Source organism: Hyposmocoma kahamanoa, unplaced genomic scaffold, assembly GCF_003589595.1.
Source record: "Hyposmocoma kahamanoa isolate Upper Pololo Valley unplaced genomic scaffold, ASM358959v1 92, whole genome shotgun sequence".
NCBI classification, from domain to species: Eukaryota; Metazoa; Arthropoda; class Insecta; order Lepidoptera; family Cosmopterigidae; genus Hyposmocoma; species Hyposmocoma kahamanoa.
In genome coordinates this window covers 16,761,660-16,784,140 of record NW_020654748.1, presented here as the reverse complement: position 1 = coordinate 16,784,140, position 22,481 = coordinate 16,761,660, and the positions used below count along the sequence as shown (strand labels likewise).

The 22,481-nt window shown below is 35.9% G+C and overlaps 1 protein-coding gene across 2 annotated transcripts in view; it reads left to right on the top strand.

The window, feature by feature from the left end:
• Positions 1-21,504, top strand: part of LOC113236405 (cyclin-G-associated kinase) — a 31,168-nt gene extending 9,664 nt beyond the window's left edge. Inside the window, exons 3-17 of one of the 2 annotated variants that reach the window (XM_026472441.1) lie at positions 1,815-2,040; positions 2,879-2,996; positions 3,985-4,212; positions 6,993-7,156; positions 8,178-8,261; positions 9,672-9,777; positions 10,836-10,993; positions 13,715-13,923; positions 14,627-14,662; positions 15,383-15,702; positions 16,147-16,312; positions 17,052-17,271; positions 17,941-18,136; positions 19,015-19,176; positions 20,179-21,504. In XM_026472441.1, coding sequence (XP_026328226.1) covers positions 1,815-2,040; positions 2,879-2,996; positions 3,985-4,212; positions 6,993-7,156; positions 8,178-8,261; positions 9,672-9,777; positions 10,836-10,993; positions 13,715-13,923; positions 14,627-14,662; positions 15,383-15,702; positions 16,147-16,312; positions 17,052-17,271; positions 17,941-18,136; positions 19,015-19,176; positions 20,179-20,289 — 2,504 coding nt within the window. In that variant the 3' untranslated portion in view covers positions 20,290-21,504. The remainder of the gene's footprint in view (positions 1-1,814; positions 2,041-2,878; positions 2,997-3,984; positions 4,213-6,992; positions 7,157-8,177; positions 8,262-9,671; positions 9,778-10,835; positions 10,994-13,714; positions 13,924-14,626; positions 14,663-15,382; positions 15,703-16,146; positions 16,313-17,051; positions 17,272-17,940; positions 18,137-19,014; positions 19,177-20,178) is intronic. The other variant, XM_026472442.1, reaches the window with a different exon arrangement.
• Positions 21,505-22,481: the final 977 nt, after the last annotated feature.

Sequence of the window (22,481 nt, the reverse complement as noted above, 5' to 3'; positions counted from 1 at the left end):
AAATATTTCTCCGGCTTTTGTAACCGATCGCATTGCAACAATATATTGAATGCGCACGTTACCAGGGCTCGATACGTCGGCCAACATTTATATAGGGTGACTTTTATGCGTCTGTAATGAATGCCCTTCACTAAGAAATTATAGTTATTTGACGACATCGATGGCCCAACGATTTCTACTGTGGGCGCTGGATGAGGAGGTCCCGTGTTCGATTCCTGGTAGGCCCAGTTTAGGACATGAACTTTTCTTAATTGGTTCTTAGTCTGGGTGTATACATAGTACAGGGAATTCTTTAGTTTGGGACTAGGCAATTGATGTGCACATTATAGTCCCCATCCCATCCAGATTGGCTTTTACTATGGGGAGCCTTTTCAAATATTGACTATCAATATCTTAAAATATTTTTTTTATTTATGTATTAATATTTACAGTAAGGGACATTAATAAACTGTCACTCTGTATGAACTTGGAACAACTAATTCCCACTATAATGCTTGTACGACTTAAAAAGTCCTAAGATGTAGCCTTGTAATTGTGCAGGCTGCACGGTCGCATTCACTGACGTGACACAAGAACTCCGAATTATAAATTAGTTTTTCTTTTATAAATTAATAAAGAATATTAAATATCTGATAGTTTTATAAAATTCAAAGTCCGTTCAAAGCTTCGTAGAAATCGTGATAATACTTATGCCTCATTTTTATGTATCATAAAGTCAAAAACATCACAGTAAATATCAAATGTATTTAATTAACTTTTCTAAGAAAAGAATGAGTATATGCCCCGAATATCATGTTTTTAATAGAAAAATAAGTGTAAGAAAATGATAATTTTATAGTTTTTGCTAGTTGCTTACTAAAATTCTAATACTAAAATATTTTAAACAGATTTTCGTTAAAATGTGATATTTTCGTATTCTATGCCAGAATTTGTTGTTTATACTGTTAAATGGATTTCCAAAATTGTTTTAAATAAATATAATGTTAAGTAACATTTATATTTTAACATTTATTCCAATTATTCTGAATTCTATTTCCGAGTATTCGCATCACACAGAAATAATACCTAATATATTTTTTGTTATTCTTATTGAATCGATAACTATAAATCTAATAGATGAGCAATATTTTTGTTACTATTAGTCATTTAAGATAAAACTATGTAAGATATTTCAAATTTATTAGAAATAAATGCTAAGTAAATTATATATTGTCGTTTTTGTAATGATACACCAATAAATGTTTCTTTGTTTCTTCACTGGACAATGTACTAGTACCTAAATTATTAGTCACAATTGCTTACTTTTATTATTACCTTGAATATAGAAAAAAGAAATACAGTACATTCTTTTAGAGATGAGTATTGCTAAACCTCACTACGGAATAGCACGTATATGTCAAATGTAATTAGGTAAATATCTCTCACTTTACAATTAGAGTCTTTTATACAACGCAACATCTTTAATTTTTTATCTGAGTACAATTTTATTTAATTAATTATTGCGTGTATACTAGACCCTAATTATTGTATTTATATGCAAATTTAATATTTATTCTTGAAGGTGAAGTATGACATCACTTTTAATTGTGGAATCAAAATGTAACTAACATGTACGCTATATTTTCATTTATTTATGATATCTTTTTATATGAAAGGAAAAGTAAAATTTTCGGCCGAATCGAAAAGTACTGTACTTACGAATGTCTCATCAACCTTTTGAATTTCTTTTTATTCCTTTTTGAATTTCTTAGAGTACAACTATATTATTGTTAACGTCGTATTATCTCTCGTATTATACTTGCATTTATTTTTAGCGAACAACGACGTGGTCGTAAGCAATCAAGAAGTGTCGAATCCGAAACCGCCGGAACCGAGCCGCCCGCCTCCACCAGCACGACCTCCCGCGGCGCCACATTACGCGCCCCCTCCGCAACCCACGCCCGCCTCTGGAGGTCTCTTCTCGTCCATAAAAGGAGGCGCTGGAAGCTTCCTGAAGAATTTGAAAGATACTTCTTCAAAGGTCATGCAAACAGTTCAACAGTGAGTATTATAAACAATTTTATATCGTCGATTAATGGATTTTAAGCCTTTTTAACTTCAACAATCACCAAGTTATCTATATACAAGTTCGCTCCCGTCAGATGTAGCTTAGTTTATGTGGACATTGGATATGGAGGTCCCGGGTTCGATTCCCGGTGAGGCCAATTTGGGAAATGCATTTTTCTAAATTGGTCCTGATCTGGGTGTTCTGGGTAGTGCTCCAGAGTGAATTCCGTCGCTCATAGTACAGGGAATTCCTTAGTTTGTGACCAGGTGATTGTTGCGGTTGGTCATACATTATTATTGTTATCGTTTATGTGAGTCTTGATGACTGGAGAGATTTGGACCTTAGTTTCTGCTGGTATCCTCGTGCACGTTTATGATGCAAACTTATAAAAGCATACTGGTAATACAATTAAATCGTGAGCTGTTCAATTTGATTCGACATCATTGTATTGTAATCTATATACATAGTACAGTGGCCGTAGCATGGTAGAATATGTGATAAACCTCCCCATGACCATATTTAATTCAGTTGATAAATCTAGGTTTGCTTATTTGGTAATGAACTATTGTTATACATTTAGAAGAACAAGGATACCGATATAAAATTGATCTTTGTTGTTTAATCATTGCCGTGAAAACCATCTAACAAAAAAATGTCTTTTCATTTCGTTTGTCGTTTATCACTCGAATTTGACACCTAAATGTGGATATAATAGCTTTATCGAGGCGGCATACTACAGATATTTTCGAGAAAGAGTGTTAGGGTTTGACCATAATTTGGTAAAGTCTATTATTAAGTTTCGCATTGAATATGAATCTTCATATTTCCCAGGTCCATAGCTCGAACAGATCTCGACATAACTTACATAACTAGTCGAATTATTGTGATGCCATACCCCTCTGAAGGACTGGAAAGTGCTTATAGGACTAACCACATTGAAGATGTCAGGGTAAGTTTCTCCGAAGGAATGGCTTTTTTAAATTTATGATACTAAGTGACACGGGACGAACAAGTCGTGTGCTTAGTGATAAGCGACATACCTTTCCATAGCAGTTGCAATGCCACTCGGAGTTTTAAATCACAAAGATCTGAGGGATACTTGCCTCTGTGCCCGTCACCTTGAGACATACATTGACAAGTTCCATGTGCCTGAAATTTCACCAGCCCCTTAACTTCCAAAATCGGAACGGAAAATTGGCAGCTTTAAATAGGAAGATGGTAGTACTTCCCCGGACGAACTCCGTCACAAAGAGCTCTACTGCTACAATTTTTTTTATGGGTTGAAATGTCCGTTCTATTAGTGTATGAATTACGCTGGACAGTGGTCGGATAATCTTACTCGGTTGCTCGCTAATGTGGAATGCGGGCTTGATGAAATTACTAAGCATAAGTAAAATGTTATTTGTTATGTAACATTTAAATTAACTTTAATATACAGAAAGGGAAAAATGTCTAAACTTCGGACATCAAGAAAAATGTATAGTTAAAAATTTTAGTTTTTCAACAGCTTTTGTGGCCGAACAGTTACTATGCTGGACTGCCACGCAGAGGTCCTGGGTTCGATTCCCGGGTCGAGAGAAGTATTTGTATAACATAAATTTATTCCTCTCGTGAGTTTGGATATAATTTGTGTTTTTTTTGTGTGTGTCCATGGCACCCGCGATACAGGGTTTTCCTAATGCTAATTTATGGTCCCATAAAAAATAATTACCGAAATTATCGTTCAAAGTTTAAATTTGACAATTTTAGCTTTTCGCGGAACTGAGATCCAGTTATTATATTCCTGGTCATACCAGACCCTTAATATGTGTTATGAACCAAAACCTTGTGTATTTAAAATATAAAAATCCTAAATTGCCACGCGATTTCGGGATCCCGGGATTTAAAAGACGAATTAGGCGTGAAAGCGTATACGTTATTCGTGAATTCTTGGGCAGGTATTTCTCGAAACCCGCCACCCTGGCGGGCAGTATTGCGTGTACAACGCCTGTCGAGGCGCCCGCCTGCACTTCCCGCGCCACGTGCTTGTGACGGACGCGTGTCGCGCGCTGTGGCCCACTCCCGCGCATCGGGCGCCGCTGCTCTCGCCGCTCTACGTGCTGTTGCAGCATATGTACCAGAACCTAGCCAAGGACGATCGGGGTGCCATCGTTATTACCTGTCAGGTGAGATATCTACTGTACAGTTGATGCCTTAAAGCACCTGGGGGCCTACCACAACATCTTAAAACAATACTACTTTAACCTTACATTGACTTTTCGTACCACGACGCGCTTAAAGTAAGCTTATTATAATGTTAAAAGTATAATGTTTCATTGGCAGCTTTGTGACTATTCATTCACTCAGTTCGTACTATGACGCGACTTTATCATTAAAGTAATATTGTTCTTATGTCAAATTTAGCAATCTTAAAATAGTTACACGGATGGAATTGAAACAATATTGTTTTCAGTTTTATTGTCTTAATATTGATTTGTAATGATTAAAAGTTAACTTGAACTTATTTATTTACATATATCTCTTCAATATTTAGATTTTTTTTATTTATTTCGTAAAATTATGACAGCGACATCTATATGCTCCTTGGCGACACTAACAGTTGACACTAGACTATAATTCCGAATTCACAACGTGACAATCAAGATTCAGCTTGTTTTATTTATTTTTCTTCATGAAAATGCGAAAAAGTAATTGAAAACAACGTAATTTCAATAGATTTTATTGTTACATACTTTTTTTTAATAGTTAAAATTCTCTGAATGTAAATTACTTAAACATTATACTACGATAAGACGATTCGAAAATAACAAAAAAAAGAGATGGCATTATATAGTTCATATAGCGTTATTTCATTACTATTTTTAGTAAGGAATAGACAATATTGGAAAATCATTAGTTCTTTCAATCACTTTAGCAATAATACATTAGTTGGTTGACTCATGGTACCAATATGAGTAATATTATAATAAGCTTATTTTGAGCTTACATTGAAATAAGATTGTTTTTGAAAAGGTTGTGGTAGGCTCCCTGATCCCCTAACTGTGTATTTGGTTCTGAGTAAATCAGCATAAACAAAGGTGTTAAACAAACTTAACCTTTAACTAGGGAGCCATAAAATTCATTTTGGTATGCCTTCCTTATTGCATTGATGAATGACATTTTAAGAAACTTTTTAAACCAATTTGATCTTTAATTACATTATATAAATACAAATTTCAACCAAAAAGCTGCAATTCTTTGCACTTTTCTGTTGAATGCGTTAGGTTTTCAGAACCAAATGGTTGGCTAAGGGATCAGGTATCTTTGGGCATCGACACACATCTCTATTACAAATTATTCATTCGACGTAATATTAGCTAATATAGTTAGCCTATATTTAATGGGATTATTCCAACCGCTGGGCACGGGCCTCCTCTCACAATGAGAGGGTTTGGGTTGTAGTTCCCACACGGGCCCGATGCGGATTGGGAACGTCACACACATCATTAAACTGCTTTGCAGATGTGAGCAAGTTTCCTCACGATGGTCTTCACCGAAAAGTTCATGGTAAATTTCGCACACAAATTCCGAAAACTCAGAGCAAGCCCGGATTCGAACCCGGTCATGGGTTCGAATCCTCTTTGAGAGGCGGTAGGTGAAAACAATTACCTCGTAATATTATATTACAGCTACCACAGCTGTTGATGTAATAAAAGCAGACTATACACTGAATGAATATATATAATAAGACAAGCAGTCAAACCCCCACCTGTTTGACACGTCAATGGCTACATGTCACATTTTTATTTCAGTTGTACTTACTACCACCGTAATTTGACAAAATTAAGGTATTCATCACATTGCTTTCGTGCTGTATTGAAATAACCTTTGTCAAATGCAGTACTTACATATTGATTTTTATACTAGTATCGCGGATTGGTATCTCGATTATTGGAGTATGATGATGAAATAGAAGTGAAATGGTGTCCGTCATGATGGCTGGACCAAACGAGATATACAAATCAAACTGGGCGCATTATTTACTACCTATTTGCTATTATTTTGCTGTATTTGATTGAGGTTCTCTTGTTCAAACAATTATATCCACAACAATAAATACGTCTACTATTTGATGTCATTTTTTAAACACCGGGTGCACGCATCAATTCTATAATAAATGGCGCTTGCGACAATCCGCGCTATGCAACGCAAGTGCCACGCAAAATAATGAGAATGTGTGCGTCCCAACACGGCACGGCAGGCGCGCACACACAAAAGCCGCGCTGCTACGTTTGTATGGAGTTACTTGTTATAGAATAACACTCGTCATTGTATATGTGCCCTGAGTGTATATTAGAAAAATGTTAAAAATTCAAAAAATCCTCTAGTTTTATAACCGCTCAACCTATAAGCTGGTAAGGTAAGGACATAAATTTCTCACAGATGGCGCTACGGCAAAAAAGTGCTTAAAAACCAAAAACAAAGATTTACAAGAAGCATATAGAATAAATCATACGGTCTGCTGGTTCGTTGCGTGGCTTAATTGGCAGAGCTCTTGGATTGACTGATGGTGCTGGTTCGAATCTACCTGGTTCGAATGAATTTTTATAAGTGTTCGATCTTTGTTATTAATAATTATAACAAACTAGTGAAGTAATAATTCAACTGCCTCCGTGGCCGAACGGTTACCATGCCGGACTGCCACGCAGAGGCCCCAGGTTCGATTCCCGGGCCGGGAGAAATATTTGTATGGCCTACATTTATTTCTCTCGTGAGTTTGGGTGTAATTTGTGGTTGTCTATGTGTGTGTCCATGGCACCCGCGACACAGGGTTTCCCTAGTGCGGGGCTATGTTGAGTGTGTGCGTTATTATTTTAAAAAAAAATATCACAAAAAAAAATTGAATATCATGGTAGTAAAACACCGTGACATTCAATAAATTTAATAATTTACGCTTGTTTTGTAGGACGGCAAAGGCATGTCCTGCATGCTCCTTTGCGGACTCCTGTTATACGCAAAGCTGGTGACGGTACCCGAGGATGCGCTGCAGATCTTTGCTGTGAAGCGGTCGCCTATCAACTGTCCGCCTAGTCAGCTCAGATACCTTTACTATTTGAGCAATATTATAAGGTAAATTCAGTGAGCCGTAATAAAGAAAAATACAAGCACCCTAAGGCTCAATTTACATCGCGGTGGAATGAAAGCATCAATTTCGCCTCGCTGCGCGAGAAGGCACACGCCTTGGTGCTGTAATATTTCGTCAACGTTTGACGTCACACTACGGCTGTCTTCGCGCTACTTCCCGCGGATTCGTCAGGCGTCGCCGACGGCAGCTGTGGAATTCTCGCGAATGCGCGACGTGCTTTTTGACTCGTATCTAGTTTGTACGTTACACAAGTGACCATTGACCAAAGTTCATTATACTATGTGCAATGTCGTTACAAAAATTCGCTTCCATTCTGTTCGACTGCAATATAAATTGAGCCAAGCTTTGACTTTTACCACCATTCACTTTAATTCCCTGTTCATTACTGTAACTAGAGTTGAAAATCCTGGAAACTCTTTGCACGTAGGTGAAAAACAACCTCTAGAATACAACGTTTTATACAACCAAAAAACATCAAAAATCAATCATTCATTATGACAGCAATAATAGTGTAGACAAACATACTCAATAATGAAGCAATGAAATTAGAAAAATAATTTTTAGGGAATTGACAAAGTATGAAATATAAAACATTTGCCTGATAACAAATACGACAAAATGCATATGTTATGTTTTTGTTAATTTATTTCGGGAGTTTCCCAAAAATCTTAGTTTTCGAATATTGATATTAATATTAACATAATATTGTCACTTTATTATTGCGGGTGCGATATGTAAAATATCTCTTCAAACTTCGGTGTTTTGTAGAAAACACCATTTCTAAACATGTTTCAGGGTAGCAAGTTTTAATTTTAACGAGTGTTTGAAAATATTTACGTCCTGTTTTAAAATTCTATTTCGGTTTCAATACAAGACGTAAATATTTTAAAACAGTAATGAAAAACATGCTCCCCTGAAAAATTTTTCGAAATGGCGCTTTCGCGCTTTTTACAAAATGATGACATGATGACATTTTATGGAACGAATGAGCACATCTGTTTTCAGACCTGAGCCAATACTCCCTCACTTCAGGCCGGTGTCGTTGGTATCACTCACTATTCAGCCCGTGCCTCTCTTCACGAAAGCCAGGTAAGACAACTAAACTACACGAACCAGATGAATCTATTGGCTAATTAACTACACATGTTTATAGTTGAAACAGCATTATTAGTAAGAAAAAAATTTTTTTTTTTTTTGAAAATTTTAGAAGTGAATGCAGACAACATGAACTGATATTCCTTCGCTCACCTAAACTTACTATATTTAAAAATAGCCCGCATAACTGCTCAATAGTAATATACAATAAGATCCCATGTTATAAAAATTCGTTTCTCTAAAGTGAAGAAAAGTGCTCTCAAAGAAAAGTGATATTACACTACAGGAGAATTTTTAAAGGATGAAGAAATATTGTCTCCTCGAATTAGTTCCTACATCAATAATAATAATTAGTATTTAAATTCATTATTTTACGAAAACTTTGATTTGTTTTATTAAGATCTTTTATGATTTCAAACAATTCAATGTTTTTGTGGTGTATTTTCATTTTAATTTTTGTTTATTAATTCGATTATTTTCTATTTTGTAAGTTTTTATTTACACCCGAACAGGGTACATGATATGCAAGTTGAATTTTTTGTTTCAAGTTTTTATTGAATGTCATGATAATTATGTTTTACTACCGCGATATTAATTTTTTTGTGAAATTGCTCCACTAGTTTCTTAATTATTAATAAAAAAAGATTTAAAGAACACTTACAAAAAATTCCTTCGATCCGGCTGGATTCGAACCGACGTCTTTTAGCAAACCGGAGCAGACACTATGCGGACTAAGCCACGGTACGAACCAACGGACCTTAACGAATTTTTCTATGTGCATGTTGCAGATGTTTGTTTTAGATTTTAAATCTTACATATTATTTATACATATTTGCTAATAAATAAATACTAATGTACTGTATCAAGTCGGAAAGGATTGTTCGATTGCGTCATAAGAGTGGCTATTGACCTATATCATTAGAAGCATTAAAGTTTTAGATATCATAGTTCATATAATATGTGCAGGTTCTTAACGCTCTTTGGATCAAATGACTTTAAGGGTCGTATTCCAGAACTCTACTCAATGCTCAGGTCAGGATCGGAGTATGATTTCAAGCACCGGAACTACGACCCTAATGGCAGGGTCTTGAGTATGATTTCGAGTGCTTAAAACCATACTCAAATCCTTACTTGAGCATTGAGTAGAGTACTAGAATACGACCCTAAAACTGCCTGCGTGGCGGAAAGGTTACCATGCTGGACTGTCACGCAGAGGTCCCCGGATACGATTCCCGGGCCGGGAGAAATATTTGTATGGCCTACATTTATTTCTCTCCAGAGTTTTGGTGTAATTTATGGTTGTGTCTGTATGTGTCCATTACACCCGCGACAGGGTTTCCCTGATGCGGGGCATGAGTGTGTGCGTTGTTGTTGTTATTTGATTGTTATATTATCGTACCACAGAGACGGATGCAGACCGTACATTGAAATCTACAACGAAGACAGAATGCTGCTTTCCACGCTACAAGATTACGATAGATTGCATCTTTACACGATGGCTGAGGGCAAGGTACGTACCGACATAATAATATGTTGTAAATATTTCACATATGTATGTAAACTGTCACCCCTCCCGCACCGCGCTGCTACCAGGAGTCGATACGACCTCAAACGGCTTTGGTTAATTCCGCATAACAACGTAAGTGTTGAATCGAGCACTTTGGAAATAATATATAGTAAAATTAAGGATATACGACTAGTATATTTTGTGAAAACACGTTTCCTAAAAATTTTCACGATAGAAAAAAAACGTAAGCTTATCTCGAAATTTTACAAGTAAACAGCTGTATTCAATAGGTACTTTACATATACCAATTATTTTTTTTATATCAATGAACTGAATAGAACACGGATAGTATACGATATATATTTTTCAAATGGCTTTAATTTCGTTTCTAAATAAATAAATGCTGAAATAAGGCCACCGTCCCCAAGCAAAATGAACCATATTAGTACGGGAAAAAATTAAATTCGAGCTGAGATAGTATTGACTCTTAATCGGTAGGACTTTAGGTACTGCTGTACATAGCTATATTTAGAACGTACATAATTTTATTGTGAATAAGACAGCGCGCTTTTCATTAGTTAAAACGATCACATGACGATATTACACCGGTCCATTTTCATTTAAACCATTTTCTTGTTGTATTAGGTTTGTTCGTGATGGTACCTGATGTATAATTTCAATACACTTAATAGAAGTTTTTTGTATTTTAAATAAATATAAAAAAGTATTGTGAATAACAACCACAATCAACTGTGTGAAAGATGACGTGGATAAGAAAGGTGTGAGTATGGAAATGACGGCTGAAAGGAAAACACATGTTGTACCGACCCCACCTAGCGTGGGATAAGGACAGGAAGGAGAAGGTTAAAAAAAGAATATACAACATCTATATTTTCATTAAGACTGCCTATATTGTTTATCCTTTCTGTGAAGACGTGAAGCAAAAGAAATATTGGATTTAAAATGTGAGCTGCTAGTTCTAATATCTAAACACTTGCCTACCATTGTATTAATACATTTGAAAGCTCTACTTAAGCGTTCATTTCCAAATGTTCCCACAGGTGACCCTCCCACTGGACACGACAGTAGTGGGCGACGTGTTAATATCAGTGTACCACGCAAGACAACAGCTAGGTCGCATACATAATGTGCCGATACTATCAGTCTCTTTCCACACTGGTTTTCTGGCGTACGACCAGCATGCCATCAAGTTTTCCAGGTATGTTTACAACTTTCCAAATACTTTTGTGTATTTTTAAATATTGTCCTAAGTAGGGACGTGGAATAGTATCGATACTTTTTGGTATCAAGTGCTTTTCCTTCCGACACCGATACTTTCGTACTCGATACTTTTCAGGTATTAGTACTTTTTGACAAGTATCGTATCGTTGTGAATAATTTCTACTTAGGACACCGCATATCATAACGCAAGCCACCTTGCGATTTTTTTTTAATAGCAACCTTCGTCACATATGACTTGGTTGTATAGTGTATGCCACCATTTGCCTCTTTATAAGAATGAGAATGAAAAAAAATAATTACAAACATTTGAATTAACATACCTGACAAACGTTATGTTATTTGAGTACCTCGCAATTCCGGCGGAGTTTGTTCCTACTTTTGTTCTCAAAAGCAGGTAATGCATTATTAAAAACGGGAAACAGACTGTTACCAAATAGATTTTTGTTTTTAAGTGATTATACAGAGGAGTGAGAAATTTATGTAACACAAATTATGTGAAATGACGATTTCGATGACGATTGATGAATGACGAGTCTTTTATTTCAATTAAAAAACATAAATAAAATAAAAGACTTATTAATTCATGTGTTTTATTCTGTCTTCAAGTAGGGAAAAAAGTATGGATACCTTGAAGTTGTGGACAATAAATAGATATTTTATTTTTTTCCTATTAAACTATTAGATTTATGGCAAAATGTGATGTGTTAATATTTAATTACGACAATAGGATCTCTCGTTTGGCACTTTTTTTAGAGAGATATCGTAAAAAAACCCAATGTCCGCAAAATCGCTGATCCGACCCACTGTTTCGCAAAGTTATATAAATAAATATGTATAGTGTTTCTGCCTGTCACTAATTACGTCAATTTATAATATACTTAAGTGATTTCCCGAATCCCGAACAGGTCCAGGACCTAAAAAATATTGCAATTGATTGTAAGGCAGTCTCCATTTTCTGTCTATGTTCCTCGAAGTTTAGGTAAAAAAACTCTGCCTATTCCGATCCCTGATCATGATAGACAACATCATAATATGTTGCTCTGACCCCAAAGTAAGTAACTAAAGCACTTGTGTTATGAAAATCCGAAACAACGACGGTACCACAAATACCCAGACCAGATATAATTCAGAAGTAAAATTTTCTACAATGAACCGGCCGGGGATCGAACCCGGGACCTCAGTGATAGCGTCACCATGAAAACCAACGTGCAAAACACTCAACCACTGAGGTCGTCCTTGATGTTTTATTATCATGATTTTCTTATATTTTTTCTGAAAATATTTATTATTATTGATACAAAGTTGGAATACAAAGAAAAATTCCTTCGAACCGATTGGACTCGAACTATTGTCTTTTGCAATGCCGGAGCCACTGCTCTTTACCAACTGAGCTACTACTCGAGTCACCATCTTACAGTGCTTCTATTTTCTCAATGCCCCTCGGCAATCATCGGATTTCCGAATGCACACGAATATTAATTTCCACGCCCATTAATTATTAAATGTAAAATCTATAATAATTTGAATTTTGAACAACTGTATTTTTTGTTGTTTTGTTTTGAATTCAGTGTGAACTATATAGAGCTGTAAAACTATTTGCCTATTTTTTAATAACATTTACTCCATGCCAATGAGCAAGTTAACAAAAATGTGAAGTAAATAAAGTGTGCTTTTTTTAAATAACTAAAAATGAATATTTTTTTTCGGTTATTAATCATTTCAATTCAGTCCGTATCTGGACGCATTTCTTCAACTGACATAGCTATGTTAGTATGTTCGCCATCGATGGAATAATCACTTTCCGCGCTGCTCGAACAGGTATTTACTATAAAATTATAAATAATAAAAATGATAATAATAATTGTAATAAATAAAAATATAATGGCAACTTTATATATTTCCAAGTCGACTGAAAGCGTCCGGTCTGTGCCAAAGGCAAAGGGCAACTGAATAAAACCTGATTACAGCCGAAACACGAAGGTTGCCGAGAGACCTTGAAAAAATATGGGCTCGGGAAAAGCACTGTACTTATCTCTTAACTTAATTTTTCTTTCCGTTCAATCTTTGTATAATAATATCAATGTTCCTTTCAGTGGAAGAAATTAATTCTTTCTGCTTCTTCTTCTTTATAATGTTGTAGCTACATGGATTTAATAGATGATTCAGTTTTTTACTTTAAAGTTGACCGGTGAATTTCGATAGAATTCGTTGAGAGGAGAATCTACAACAACAGACAATATACACAGACTATTACAGAAACAAATTGTTACTTTCAATAAATTTACACAGGACATACTCAAAGGGGGAGTGGACTAACATTAGGAGGAAATGGATATTAACGGGACGGGGGATTTTAGAGGGGAGGATATCATAGAGAGTGACGATATGGTTGCCGTTAAAAAATGCCATAATACATATGTCATATTGACTTTGTCAGCTTTGAAATAAACCAGTTTTTTTTTTAAACTTGCACTAGGGAAACCCTCGGTCGCGGGTGCCATGGACACACATAGACAACCTCAAATTACACACAAACTTACGAGATGAATAAATGTAGGCCATACAAATATTACTCCCGGCTTGAGAATCGGACCCGGGACCTTTGCGTGACCGACCAGCATGGTAACTGTTCGGCCACGGAGCAGTTTTTTTATACTATTTCATATGTTTTATTTATCGATATATTTTCTTAAAACAGGCCAGAGATCGATGGCATAGACGATTCACTACCGGTGAACGATCACTTCTCAAACAACACGAGCGTGATAATCAGTCTACTGGTACAGAACAAGGAGCGTCGTAAACCACGTTGCGACATTTGGGAAGCGGACCATTCGTTCCCTATTAGAACACCCGATGTATTGTTCTCTACCAATTTGGAGAGAGATGAGACTATTGACAATTTCGGTAAGTCATTATGTTTACTTTTTACAACAACACTGTAACAAATACCGTATTTCGCGGTTCCTACACATTAGATTTTTTTTTCGGATGTAAAACCGATATTTTTCTTGTTAGTAAATGTTTGTTTTTTTTCAAACTCCGCCGTGGCTTGTGACCTGCAAACAATCGCGATTTAAGATACGGAAAAACAGTTTCATTTCCGATATGTAGCAATCACGAAATACCTAACAAATCGATTAGAATCACCTGTTTCAAAATATGGTTACACAAACTGCAGATTTTTTTGTGCATAGATTCATGAGTAAAATCACCCCCGAAAAATCGAGTACAGGTTTTCGATATTACGTTTGTTGAAATATCTATTTAAACTTTTTGAATTTCTAATATACTCAGTACGAATTGGAACTCCGTACAAATGTAGCAGCGTGACTTGTATGTGTGTACGCCTACCACGTGCCGTATACGGACGCACATATTCGCATAATTTCGCGATGCACTCGCGTTCCATTATTATGCAAATGTGTACGACCGTACACGGCGCGCGGCGGACTCGCATACAAGCCGTCGCTGCTACGTTTGTATGGCTTTACCGTACCTATTATAATTTATTCACTAGGATTATTTATATTAGTAACACATTACATTAATTCTCAACTGAACTATATATAAATTATTGTATTGAAATATGTATCTTATGTTTATGCAGCGAATCTTCGAAGCAACTCGGCATTGCCGCAGACAAGTATGTCTTAGAGTGATTGTTCATAAGTAGTTTTTTATAACAATGACAATATTATATTCTTTTTGTTTTCTCACTTATTTAAATTTCATGACATTATTTACATTTATATATTTTTCTCTCACATACGTGATAAATTTATTTAATTTTTTTATACACAAGATTCACAGCATGCAGCACTTACAATGAATGTGTCATTAGTTCATCCATAATAATGTTTTCCAAACTTTGAGTTGGTCTAGGTTTTTCTAATGCATTAGTTGTGCACTGTAACACAATCACGATCAACGTCACTAAGGAAACTTTGTATGAATTGAACTTAGTCATGCAAATGTACTAAAAAATAATTATTATTTACAATAAAACCTACATAATTTGAGATTTCATGAGAATGGATTCTCATTATTCTCAACATTCTCTTATATTACTGTTTTTAATATAAGAGAATGTTGAGCATAATGAGAATGCATGTAAAATTGATTAATTTTAAATTTACTTATTATTGGTAGTAAAAATGTTATGAAAAATGAATGAACGAAAGATCTTTGTTTTTATTATAAGAATATCTTGTTAGGACACTATGTAACGAAAATTAATGTTAAACTTTGAAATTTAAACGTTACACCAATAAGACTGATAAATTTGCAATAAGCATTGTAATAATACAGTTTCAATAAAACGTCAATTAAGACAAATTGCAAGGCGTAATAAATGAATTTACAGTCACAGCTGACGAGTACCCTCAAAAGGAGACGGAGAAGCAGCCACCTGCTCGTCCAGCACCCCCCTCTCCGCAACCCCCGCCACGTGTCGCGCCTCCTAAGCCTGCTCCCCCTGCACACCCCGCACCGCCATCACCTCTCACGTCCTCCTCGGCCACCGCGGACTTTCTAAATCTGAACTCCTCGGACGCCGCTCAACAGCCCAAAGCGGAAAAGAAACTAAAAAGCGAGGAGTCCTTCGATTTCTTCGGTATGATGGAGAAGCAGGATGATGCTTTTGGCGACTTCCTGAGTGTTCAGGCTGCGGCTGATAATCCTACGGTAAGATATATTCTTCATTTACTAAACTTTTAAAAAGGAGACGTCGCAAACATTATATATATTTTTAGATGTACATCTAAAAAGAAATAGTTACATGCCCAGAGAACTTACTCAGCTAAATACTCATGCATTCTTGGTAAAACCGGCAGGAATTGACTTACCTTACTTAGGCGCTGCTCTTAAAATATTATGGTATTTTATAGCAAGTTAATAGGCATCGCAATTACACATTACTATGAAGCTTTACTATGAATAATGTGTAATTTAGATTCCCTTCTTATAGTTTAATACTAAATAGCTTTGTTTACATTTGTTGTACTTGTATTAGATTAAGTTATATTGAAATAAATTTATCTTTATCTAATAAAGTTTAGAAATAGATTTCTTATTAATAGACATCTTTTTTTGTTGCTACCAAAAGGTCATAGATCAATCTTTTTGCAGCCTTTCTCTTCCGAGTCCATATTCAGCGATCTACCAGCTCCACCCACTGAACCAGAAGTCACTGCCACAGCAAAATCGAGTGACATTAATTTCGATCCGTTCGGACTCAACGACCCACTGCCTAAGCAAGAACCGCTGCTTACGCCAAAGATGGCCACTGATGATGGTAAACATTTTATAAGACAAGTAAAATCATATGGAAAATTTTTGATATTCTGACTAAACATAATTTTCCGTATTTATTTAATTAATGCTGTTGAAACCATTAGTAATAACTATACGAGTATACATAAAATTTAAATGTAATTTTATTAAATGTCTTTTTAAGTACTGGAGCCTCACATTTATATTCACGATTGTCTTTAACGACTGTTAAAAATTAAAAAAAAAAATTATTATGGCCTAGCGGTCACAAGAAAGTAGCTTTGCATATAAATATTTCGATACCTCCAATGAACACTACGCCAACATTATTTTTTGGTCATTTTCTGTTATTTTTGTAAACAGCCTTATTTATTTACTGATTATACTCTCCGAATTTAGTGAAAAAAAAGAAACAAAAAACAAAATAATAATGAAAAAAAAACGAATTTTGTTAAAACAAAGTAAAAACGGAACAGGTCAAAAAATTAAATTGGCGTAGCATTCATGGAGGCATAGATTTAACGTTGTCACTAGCGATAACTGTCACTGTGAACTGCTGGAAAAGAGTTCAAAATTTCGCACGTCCTTTCAATGAATTTACTATACCGAGTATACCCATATACAATATATATATATACCCAAGCCCTTTCCTAATAGCCAAATGCCACAAGCGATGACAGATTGGCGTCTTCTAGTGTCATATGCCAATATTCTCTTTCGGTTGCTGAGCCAAGGTAGTTAGTTCTAATCTTATTTTGCAGTTCGACAACAAAACCCACCTCCAGAACAAGCTCAAACGAAAAAGGACCCGTTCGCAGACCTCAACCTTCTCGGTGCTAATATCCCCACAAGTATCCCTAATCAGCCGACCGCCCAGCCGGGGTCAACGCCCGGCATTACACCTCGAGCGTCTCCGGCACATACTCCGATGCACCAAACGCACACACCAGCGCGTTCGCCTGCGCATCAACCTGATTACAGGTATGTCATTTACTTAGTCTTTCTTTCGATATTTATTCGTTGAAAAATAAATATTATGTATAGGTTACAGGCTTTCCGAAATCAGTCTCTTTACCATGAATTTATAGTCATATTATGCGTCGTTAACGACCGCGTAAAAAATATGTGTAAAATGTTACTTCTTCCTGTGACTACTAGAGGGCGCTGTACCATTTGCCAAATGAAATTGTCAAATAATTCACGCGATTGCTAGCGACAACTGTCACAGTAAGCTCATGGTAGAGTTACAATAAAGCAACGGTAATAGCAGTGACGTCACACCTTACTGGTACCATACAAGATTCATACAAAGGATACTTTTGCGAAAAGGGGCGGAGCATCTGTACACTACTGACTATAGTCATTTTTCTGGTCTTAGTTATCGAGTGACAAATATGCATTATTCAACTTAGTAATGAGAGTTTATTAAGGCAATAAAATTTTGCTATTTAATAAGTGCATTGACCTTGCACAGATATTGAAAAAATTGTTGATCAGTAGATTGACTTGACTTTGACTTTAAAATTACTTTTTAGCCGGCCCTCATATTATTATAATTTTTTTAATACTACCTGGAGAGGATTTGTTTCCTCTAGTGCTCATAGTCCAGTGAATTTCTCACTCTTTATATCGCACATTTGTTATTTTTAGTCGAGCGCATTTTGAACCTGCTAAAACACCAGCTGACGACAAACCCAAGAAGTCAGGCGATGTGTTCGGCGACCTCCTTGGCAGTCAAGGCTACGACTTCGCCAAACGTGAAGCTGGACCCAGAACTATGAACGCTATGCGGAAAGAAGAGATGGCTAAAGAAATGGACCCTGAAAAAATAAAAATACTTGAATGGGTTAGTGTACTGATTACTACTATCAATTGTTAATTAATAATAACGTACACACTCATAGCCTCGCACTAGGGAGACCCTGTGTCGCGGGTGCCATAGACACACACATAGACAACCACCAATTACACTCAAACTCACGAGATAAATAAATATAGACCATACAAATATATCTCCCAGCTTAGGATCGAACCCGAGGTCTATTGCGTGGCAGTCCAGCATGATAACCGTTCGGCCACGGAGGCAATTATAATTAGCACGGCCAAATATGGCATAAAAAAAGACAGACCACCACTTATTTTAACCTGTTTTTCACAAACATACAAACCCAGCGAAAGAGCGTTTGCTTCTTATTTGGTGAAATTACAGGCATATGGAACTTGTCAACTTATATATCAGGCTAGGCGCAGTGGCACTGTCCCTCAGATTTTTGCGATTTAAAGCTGTGAGTGGCACTGCAACTGCTACGGACAGATGAGTCGCTTAACACCAGGCGCGCGACTTGTTCGTCCCGTCACTGGGTAATATAAAAAAAAAAAAATTACAGGTGGACGGTTGGAATATCAGTCGCGTCATGTATCATGTTAGGTACATTTGTCAATGTTTAGCAGCAAATACCTCTCGCTAGCGGTGAAGGTAAACATTGTGATAAAACCTACATGTTGAAGAAGGTTCACAAAGCTTGGCTAACGTGTGAAGTTACCTAGCCTCATAGGGCGGCGTGGCAGATTGCCTGAAGCTTCTCGGAGGAGGAGACCCGCTCCCAGCAGTAATGTATGTACTATAATGACGATGTTTTTCACACGTGTTTAGCCCTTTAATTGTCCTATCAATTTCCAGGCCTACTTTAATGCGGGGCAGTGAGTTCATTCTTTTTATTTCAGACTGAAGGCAAGGAAGGGAACATTCGTGCACTACTCTGCTCTCTACACACAGTGGTATGGGAGGATTGTCGGTGGACGACGTGCAACATGTCGCAGCTTGTCACTCCCGCTGACGTCAAGAAGAACTATCGCAAGGCTTGTCTTGCTGTTCATCCCGATAAGGTAACAAAATATTACATACTTTTAACCTATTAAAATAATCTTTTGAGTAACATATCCCAAATTACAACTAACATAGTATTATCTCAAAAATTGCGCTATGTTGGAGGCTTTTTGGTAAATAATATGTAAGGACAATGTTTAAGGCTCTAATTATATTCAGCGGCTCAGTCGCTCCATATAAACTCACAGCAGCGCGGCCTATGGGTGTGCGAGCCTACCGCGCGCCGTGTATGGACGCACACATTCGCGTAACCTCGCGATGCAGTCACATTGCATAACACTAGTATTCCAACGCGTTCATTTCATTATTATGCGAATTTGTGCGCCCGTACACGGCTCGCGGCAGTCGCGCTCACATGCAAGCCGCGCTGCTACTTTGTACAGAGTTACCTTACTTTTCTTAATTTACTGTGCTATACTTTTCTAACGATATGTGATATAATAAATAATCCGAATCTAAGAACTTTTTATCCCACGGAAGGTACATTAAACTCTTGGATTAACTACAAAATAAAATGTGAAAATTACTTAACAAAGAAATATATATACGAATACGAATACATCATGCTTGCCTTTACATATTTTTTAAGAGTTCTTCTAATTGAGCAACATTTGTTTGAATCGTAAAGAACAAAAAAATACTTTACTCGTTTTTTTGGAAATTTTCGCAAATGTAAGTTAAGTCACTGTTTCATCGGATGTGCGTGTGTTACGTGCGATTGGGTTTTGTACATTTAATAATTTGCTAATGTTATACGCATCAACTGCCTCCGTGGCCGAACGGTTACCATGCCGGACTGCCACGCAGAGGTCCCAGGTTCGCTTCCCGGGCCGGGAGAAATAGTTGTATGGCCTACAATTATTTCTCTCGTGAGTTTGGGTGTAATTTGTGGTTGTCTATGTGTGTGTCCATGGCACCCGCGACACAGGGTTTCCCTAGTGCGGGGCTATGTTGAGTGTGTGCGTTATTTATTATTTATTATTTTATATTTCATATTGCAGCAAGTAGGCACCCCTAACGAGAAACTAGCGAAAATGATCTTTATGGAACTGAATAATGCGTGGAGCGAGTTCGAGAACGACGCGAAGCAACAGAACCTATTCCAGTCTTAACCTCGTGATTATTAATTAACGTAAGTGTTATTGTCAATGCTTGTGGAATATTTCGAAAAAAAATCTCCATTTAGTTTAGCTAAAACTGTTTGATCATTTTTTCTCCAAGAATACTATAGGTCTTTAACTCAACCACTCGTTTTATAGACAGAGGCTTAGTGTTTCCCCATGTGTTTCCTAAGTTTCCAACAATCCCGTACCATATTCTCTGAAGAGGGAACCTCTTCAAGAACATAGCTTTTAATAGAAAACAACTTTTATATTTATAATTAAGAAAGATTCGATGTATTGGTGGTTTTATAACTATTCAAAATATTTCACGGGCATTTGTATGTAGTTAATAAAAGGCTTCTATAGTTATACTCCAATATATTTTAAAATAACAATGATGTTCCCATTATGTAGGTGCAAGGAAATGAGTCGGTTATTTACTCAGAAACTTAAAATATTACCACTGAAAAGGTTCAATTGTTTATTATAGCTATACGTTAAGTTACACTTATAGTTCCGTTACTAAACGAAGGGCTCCGACAGCTCATAGTTTGCAACTAAATTAAATCCAAACAAGAAAAATGTATGTTGCGTAGTCTTATGTAAAATGATCATATCTTTTTTGGTAATTATTTAATAACAATATTTGTTTAATATTGTTGAAATCAATGTCAGTTGTCAGACCTCTTCAAATTATATTAACCAAACCATATTACATTTATGAAGAAATATTGGTCAGTGTTAGCTTTAAAGATTAACGAAAACCCTGTTATAAAACTAATTTCAGTATTCAATGATAATAAATGAAAATATCCACGCCTTTTCTTAAATATACTGCGTGAAGTATAGAAAGATATATATAGATATTGTAAATGAGGATATATGGGTAGAGCGCACGTTAGGAAAAAAATTGTTGGCATTTTGTAGCTAGTTGTCGGTTTTATGATTCATGTTTGTAGCTTCAAAACCTAGTTATAGTAAATCCATACATATTGTATAGACAGATATTAATAGAAAACATATATGTACCTTCTTTTTTAATTATTAGGTACACAATTATATTGAGGCTTTGTTGCTAAAGTAACATGATCAAACTACTTAGCACTGAACACTTAATAATATTTGAACTTTGTACTTATTGTATCTGAAGTATGATGAGAGCAATTGTGTAGCACACTTTATAAGCTGGTCGTATGCTGAATTTGGATGGTTTTTTTTTCTTATTTATTATTAGGTTTTGCGGACAAATGTGAATTATTTTTAATAAAATTAATAATTCTGATAAGAAATTATCCGTCATAGGCGGGCGTTTAAACGAAAAACAATTTTAATAAAAAGTTTGCTATTTTGCTTTTTAATATAAGCACATAAACACGCTTAAAATATTAAGTAAGCGTTGCTTAGTTCAATACTCTACAATTTCTTTTTTACAACGCTCCGAAGCATCAAGTCCCGCCATCTATGTTTAAACAAATTAATTTGTCAATGTGAACAATAATGTTATAAATAAAAAATAAAACTTATGTTTTACAAATAAACTTACTTATCTGCAAACCTACTCTTAATTTTCGTTGTCAACACAGTGTTGCAAGCTTTTTCACGTAAAGTTTATGGGCTTAAATATTTTTCTAAACGGTTTTGTAAGCTTCAAATTAAAGTGTTTAGGTGAAACGTTCGTTTATAAATGGTTTATAAGCACGCTTATTGACTGCCACAATTAAAAAAATATGACGACGCTTATTTCAAAAAGTACAACGTTTTAACGTTTAAAATTTATAAGCAGTTTTCTCATCTCATCATAATCGTAGACGCCTTTCGTTTTCGTTCTGCCCATAATTTCTTATCAAGACACCGCTGATTTTGGACGCCAAAATATATAGGCGAATCGTATAATATTATATCGTATCAGGTCGTGAAAGTGTGCGTTAATGCTTACGGTTACAATCCCTCGGGCGCGTTTCCATTACGTCGTAACGTTTTATTTTGTTTTGTTGATCTGTGTCGTGGACGTTTATTTTAACGTTGAACGACTGTCGTGTCTAGCTGCTCCCACTAGATGGTGACGGCAATTTATCTGTTCACGGCAGCTGCCTTGTCGTTTACACTACAGTATCACATTTACAGATACTATTATCTGTCGTCACATTTTTATCGTACATACATACATACATACATACATACATACATACATACATACATAC